This window comes from Lepisma saccharinum, chromosome 7, assembly GCF_977018435.1.
Source record: "Lepisma saccharinum chromosome 7, izLepSacc3.1, whole genome shotgun sequence".
Classification (NCBI taxonomy): Eukaryota; Metazoa; Arthropoda; class Insecta; order Zygentoma; family Lepismatidae; genus Lepisma; species Lepisma saccharinum.
In genome coordinates, this window is record NC_139235.1 from 4,554,580 (window position 1) to 4,562,125 (window position 7,546).

Genomic DNA, 7,546 nt, shown 5'->3' on the forward strand with positions numbered 1-7,546 from the left:
AGTCTAGTTGGTTTTCGGACGCTTCATTAGAAGTTACGGACTGAGAAGACATTATGGTACGGCGTAAAGTTATTATTTTGGTTTCTGTGAGTTCCTACGTTTTTCGAGGCATGTTAAGTTCCAGTGGTTGGAATAACTTGTTTAGATAAATATCGATACACGGTTATTGCAGATACTTCCAGATTAATTGACGAATGAAGAAAGCAACTACATTACCACATGTAACCACTGGCCAAGGTTTCTGTGGGAGCATGACTGATGTTGAAATGTCGAACATATACGATTAGTTTTACAAAAGTAAACACGGGCCATTATTATTTCTGCCTTTGCCTACCTGGGTTCGCAGTGAGCTATCCTAAAGTCGAAGGTAATCCTAGTAACGAACATATCGCTTTCCAGTCGAATCTCGTGGACGCTTGGAGGCGGAAGTGCGATCGCCAGCGCCACCATTCCGAGCAGCGGCGGGGGCGACTTCCGGCTGTGCGAGAATGTGTACTGCGGTCGTAGCCTACACAATACCAGCACCACCTGCAACAACAACAACAAAAGAGTTAACAGATCAAACATATAATATTAAATATATATATTACTAACTAGAGATTACACCATGTATTTTATGTACTTGTATTCACTATCCTGTCTAGTTTTAGTTACTATATACAGGGTGGTGCATGAAAAACTGACATTTTCTATTAACAAATTATAATTTCTGTTTATATTCTAATTATATATTTAGTCAACACACTTATATTTCGCCAATACAGCATATTCAGCTAAAAGATTACCTTCCACCTCAGGCTGAGCTAACTATTTGCAACCGATAAAGGGTTATCAAGAGAGGATGGGGATAACTTCCCTTATTCTATTTTTCGAAATATAACGATGGAATAGGTAGGTGGGTTTATGTAAGTAAAATTAATTTAAAAATAGGTTTGACAAAATAAAACAATATTTTTTTTTTTGCTGTACCATTACAAAGTCAATATTTTGTGACAGGTCCGCGTCCTCACAATGTGTAACATGTATATTTATTAAAATTAATTTATGTTGGCAATTTGGATAATAATAACTTTTGTACCGGGTTGATTATGTTTTATGCGATTCACTTTTGCCTAACGCAGTATCAATATTTGGAATTTGTCGTTGCCAAAGTGCAAAAATCAACAGTCGTGTAACAGCGAGCTAGGTGATGTAAAACCAGAATAGAGTTAAGAGTGAAATCGCATCTTGCATTGTTTTATTTCAAACAAGTAGGTGACAAAATTTATGTTTTCACCTTCGTGTACTCTATCAACATATTTATGAACTAATCGACATTATAATAATTAGGAAGTGCTCGTTGCAAATTTCCATCTCTCTTTTAATTCTACATTTACAAATTGCAGGTAAATAAGGAGCAATATTTATTGATATTATCATTCATCGCCATGAAGGCAGTATATATAATAAACAGTGGGAGCAAGATGATGGAAAGAAAGATAAGGAGAAAAAATCATCACATCAGCAAGGGGATTAGGTAGCATAACCTAAATAGACATATAAAGAGTGAAGTTATCCCCCCAACAGAGTGAAGTTATCCCCCGATATAAACACGAGAACATGTAACATCTACCATAAAGAGATCCGCGACTCGTAATTCGAGATCAAATGTCCATTCCGTGAGGTAATTGGACCCAATATGGCCGCCCTCGCGCGGTTACGTGCTGCCATTAAGTTAACCTGGGTGGTGGCAGACACTACTTTATTTTCTCTCTCCCTAAAAATATCCCTGCGACGGCCAATCTTCCCTCTTTCTTACCTTCTCCTCTCAATCCTCATTAATTACTCCCTCAGACCTATCTCCGGCGTATCACGTGACAACATCGTCATAATTAAAACCGAACGAGAGGAGAAGCAGTTTTTCGTGAAGGGGCGCGAAAGAGTGGATCCCCACACTGATCCGCACTTAATCCTGTTCCCTATTCATGGTCCTTTTTCATATTCCGCTCCTTATGTCCTTGATTCCCTGCCACTGATTGCCACCCCATCTATCGTTCCCTTCTTCTTTCTTCTGTTTTCTTTCCATCTGCCGTTAATTCGCCTTGATGTGGTTATCGCTGCTTTGGGCAGGATTAAGTGCGAATAGGAACGGGAAGAAGAAGTTAGAAAAGAAAAGAACACGAAAGCGATATTTTCATGACTGGAATAAACTTGAAAGGAATAACTACGGCATAGAATAAGTACGCAACGAAGAAACAGGACACGAATGAGTACCAAAAGGAAAAAAAACAAGAAATAAGTACGAAACAAAAAAGCACGGAACGAATAAGTACGAAACTTCAAAACACGGCACAGAATAAGTACAAAACGAGAAAATACTGAACGAAATAAGTACAAAACGAGAAAATACTGAACGAAATAAGTACCAAGCGGAAAAATACGGTACGAAAGCTACCGAAACGAAAAAAAAGCTCGGAACAAGAACCAAACTGGAAGAAACGACACGAGTAACTGAAAAGGAAAAGACACGAATAAGTTCCAAAATGAAAAACACGGCACGAAATAAATACGAAAATGAAAAACACTTCACGAAATAAGCACCAAAATGAAAAACACTGCACGAAATAAGTACTAAAATTAAAAACTGCACGAAATAAGTACCAAAATGAAAAACTGCACGAAATAAGTACCAAAATGAAAAACACAGCACGAAATAAGTACCCAAATTTAAAAATGCACGAAATAAGTACCAAAATTAAAAACACTGCACGAAATAAGTACCAAAATTAAAAACTGCACGAAATAAGTACCAAAATAAAAAAAACACGGCACGAAATAAGTACCCAAATTTAAAAAAAAAAAACACTGCACGAAATAAGTACCAAAATTAAAAACTGCACGAAATAAGTACCCAAATTTTTAAAAAGAACGGCACGAAATAAGTACCAAAATTAAAAACGGCACGAAATAAGTACCAAAATGCAAAACAGTGCACGAAATAAGCACCAAAATGAAAAACTGCACGAAATAAGTACCAAAATTAAAAACTGCACGAAATAAGTACCAAAATGAAAACCACTGCACGAAATAAGCACCAAAATGAAAAACACTGCAGGAAATAAGTACCAAAATTAAAAACTGCACGAAATAAGTACAAAAATTAAACACTGCACGAAATAAGTACCAAAATTAAAAACACTGCACGAAAGAAGTACCAAAATGAAAAACACGGCACGAAATAAGTACCAAACGGGAAAGAAACAGCACAAACCATGATTGATTAACCACTAGTACCAACCAGGAAAAATGCACGACAAGGGAAAGGGTCTGAAAAAAGGTATGTATAGAATAAGTTCGAAGGGAAGAAGCAATTCATGGACTAAACGAATAAAAACGACAGAGTTCGGGAGAGACCAATCATTTCGACCGAGTACAAGCACAAAAACGAATAAACAGACGGCTAATACCCCGTTAAAAATTACCGTAATATTTACAATATCAAACGTTAAAATTTAACAGTCTGCCCGTTAATTTACAAAAACGTTGTTGTTTTCTTTCGTGAACTCAAGCGCATTCATGTCGGTCCCTTCTCCGTGGCGTGGTTAAAATAAATATGGCGTAGAACCGTTAGGAATATTAAACACAGTCAGCCATTCACGTTAGACAGTATAAAAGTTACTTCACATTTAAATTTGAATTTCTTATCTTGCACAAAGATATATAATGATTACACATTGCGGTTGTGTGCACAATAAATATATTTTCAAAAGCTGTATCATTAAAATTACATTAATTACACTCAATGACTGTAATTTCCGCTAATACTGTAAAAACGGTCACGGTCATTTCTTACAGTGGTTGGATGACAACGGCTATCAAATTTTTACAGTGTACTCGGAAAATGATCGAAATATGCAATAATGAAACAATCACGAAATGAAAACTGCTGTAAACATTTCTCTAGTGATTCATTACTCGCTAACTCTGTAAATACTTAGCGTGACATATTACTATCCTAAGACCTCTGATCGGATAAAACGTCAACTGTATTTTGGCAAGGAAATTCATAGATAGAGAATAAATAGTATATTTCAATACGTATTTTGAAAAAGATAAATACTTAATATTTGAATTACCAATGCATTTACGCTTTGCAAAGATCTTAACTTCAAATCTGCACGTATAGATGGCACAGCAGAGCTATTGTAGTATTATTTTCATGAAATCACAAAAATATGTAAGGACAAATTACAACCTAAGTGAGTAAAAACGCAATTTTCAAGCATTAAGAGCAATGGCTGAAATAATAACTAATAATTAACTTGTTTATGATAAATAAAAGATATACTACAACCTAATGAAGTAGTTATATTAAATTATCATATTTATACTAGCTAATATCACAAACTATTATGTGAAAACCATCTCAACCTCAATCTTCTATACCACGATCGTATAACTATTACGTATGCCACACATGATAGTCATTTATCTTGAAATGTAGAGACTAAGTATCGCATGTTTCTTGATGAAAGTTGCAGGACAATAAGTATTTTTGACAAACTTATTTTTGTCATTAACAAGCCTCGTTTAAGTCTCAAAACAGTTACATTAATTACTTCAGGAATTCTGACTTTTGCTTAGGCGAGTGCAAAAGAACGTTCTTAAAACTTATTTTAATGTTGAGTTTTGTGTGTGTTTTGAAAACGGGAATTTTGGGGAAGCTACCACCGAAAAAATTTCATTTCCGTAATTCAATTTTTTCGGGCGAAAGAATCGCAACAGACACTGCCATCTGTAGGAAGTTAACAGAGAATAATCTTTGGAATGCATTGTTAACATTGCCGATTAGAAGAATCCACATTATTTACCCTAGCAATGCCAAGGTATTTTTGTTACACGGATTAACAAGGGGGTGGGGGCTTCAGAGACCCATGAATGAAAGTTCAATTGAACTGGACTGATGTAAGTTCAATTACAATGTTGATACTTGGAACAATGCTTAACGGTGCAAAATTCCAGCAAAGTTATTTCTTTTCTGTTTCTACTATCCATACATTCACTGTTATACTACTATTTCAAATTGTTACTCTAGTTTAGCAATTGAATAAATCCTCTCGTGTATTAAAATACCTTTAATACTTCTTTGCAAAATCTTTACTTAGAATTACCGGGGGGGGGGCTTTGAGGTCCATAAACAATTTAAACGAAATAAAATAACTTTTCAATGAACATTTTTGGGAAAAATCACGCGATGTCATTCTAAATATTGCAAAGAACAACCCCTTGGTATTGCTAGGGTTAAGTTTAAAAAAAAAATGGTTATTAAACTATTGACTCACCCTGTACCCTGATGACTTGAAATGACAGCCTCGTTTTGTAAGCGTTGACTTCATCCGTATGCAGAACGCTCGGTCTATCCCTTTGTACGGCGAGTTGCTGTTTATCGTCATGAGCGTCGCCACTGTAAAAAAGAACAACAGGGTGTTAGTCAAGTATAATGACCATCTGAACGTCGAGTGAAATAAGCGACATTTTTGGCAAGCAGAAAATACGTCGTTTATATTGATATCAACCACAACTTGATGCAAGAAACTCACTCCTTGCGCTGGAAGTACATTATTGTTCACTATTTAAATTATAAACAGCACATTGATTGATTTTCTAACAGGTAGAGTTTTATAAATTTATTTTTTGCGCCATCAGGCCGAATGGAAGACCAAACCTATATTGTATATTGCAAACTACGTATTCAGTAAACTAGGTATTTAGTCATTATACAAGTTATCCTTCTAACACCATTGGGCCTCATGATTCAATGAAGACTATTATGAAACGATTTGTGTACTCCTCTCGCAGTCACATCAGACGAAAATGTTCCCATGTGCCTGAATGCCCCCTTGTTGCAATTTTTATAACCCCCCCCCCTCCCCGCTAGCATCGTTGTGTAATAATCCAACATATTTTAATATAGTCTCCGATTTATTTTAATTTTAATGCATATTTCTTTTTACACTTTTGATTTACTTTGAGGCTTCATTTTCTTGCGTCATCATGGCGAAGTTAAAACTTTGTAGCCAGCCTTTTCTACCACTTAACAATGTTTACATAGAAATTTTAGCATATGAATGTTAGAAAATAACATTTAAAAAATACACACAAAGTAAATATTGGAAACAAGGAAAGAAAAATATAAGATTACAAATAAAAATTATAAAATAAGGAAAAAATACATACGCGAATAAAAGTGTAACCTATACTCACGAGCATACAACAAAACCACACACACATATTCATGACAGTAGTCAGGGATTTGACATATTAAGGTGAATAAGGATTTTCAGTGTTTTTCTGCACTTAACCCATAACTGCATTCAATTTGTCACTAACGTGTAAGCTTGCACTAATGTGCTAACTAATTGTGCCCAATAAAAAATGTGTTAATTGTGCCTTAAAGATATACGCTGAAGATGAGTTACGAATTTCCAGGGGCAGCGAGTTCCAGTGACGAGAAGTGGAAACGGTGAAAGATTTTGAATAAAAACTTGAGTTATGAAGGGGGGATGAGTAGTTGAGTTCTCCCGCGCGATCTGGTGTCAAGGCTGTGTGATTCCGAGGAGGATCTATGGGCTGATATATGAAAATGAAGAAATAATATGGAACTATATGAGCTTTATTAGGATGTAGACATTGTGAAGGAAATTGTGCTCAAATTACCGAATGCCAGATAACATGGTGTGTAAGATCACATTTACGAATATGGATGGGAGAAGAAAAGTAGGAAGACCAGCTGAATGAACCTGAGAGGACCTGAGTGTGTCTGATGGATTGTAGTGCCAGGAAAGAAGAAGAGAGAGAGAGCAGGAGAAACAAAATATGTCCTAGAGTTTGAGAGCAATGGAAAGGAAGAAAGTTACTCAGAGAGAGAGCAAGAGAGGAAAAGAAAAGAAAGAAAGAATGTTGGAGAGTGAGAAAGAAGAGAAGAAAGCTTTCGGAGACAAAGGCAGAAAAGGAAAAGAAAGAAATAATATTTAAGAGAAAGAAAATATGGTAAAGATAAAAAAAAGGTAAAGTGTTCCCCTGTGCATAGCACCACGCCATGAAGGCGTATAGGGGGTGTAGGGGTAACGCCCCACACTTTCTTGATCCGGTCGTGAGTGGGGGTGATGTGATCAGCATCACGCCCCTGACCGCCTTTACCCCCCAGGGTTTCCCCCAGGTACCCATGTTATTCGACGCTGGGTGGGCGCCGGGGCCGCTTTCACCGTTAGAAAAGTTCCCGGATTTGAACCGGCCGGGGATCGAACCCGGGACCTTGAGCATGGTAGTCAGACGCGTTACCGACTGAGCCACCGCGGCTGAAGAATAAAAAAGGGGAAGAAAGCAAAGATGTTCGAGAGCGAGGAAGAGAGGATACTGAAGAGTAAAGAAAAACTGACAGAAAGGAAGAGAAATGAAAATAAATTATGGACTACAGAGGGCGAGTAAGCAAGACAACAGATTCTGAGAAGGCGAAACTCATAAAGAAAGACAAGACCGAACGAAGGAAAAATAAATACAAACAAAA

General features: G+C 36.6%; 1 protein-coding gene across 1 annotated transcript in view; it reads right to left on the bottom strand.

Moving 5' to 3' along the window:
- The window catches only part of trh (PAS domain-containing protein trachealess), a 736,895-nt gene that overhangs the window by 57,155 nt on the left and 672,194 nt on the right, over nt 1-7,546 (bottom strand). The window contains exons 9-10 of the mRNA XM_083124916.1: nt 5,322-5,443; nt 335-528 (exon numbers count right to left, since the gene is read on the bottom strand). Coding sequence (XP_082981042.1) covers nt 335-528; nt 5,322-5,443 — 316 coding nt within the window. The remainder of the gene's footprint in view (nt 1-334; nt 529-5,321; nt 5,444-7,546) is intronic.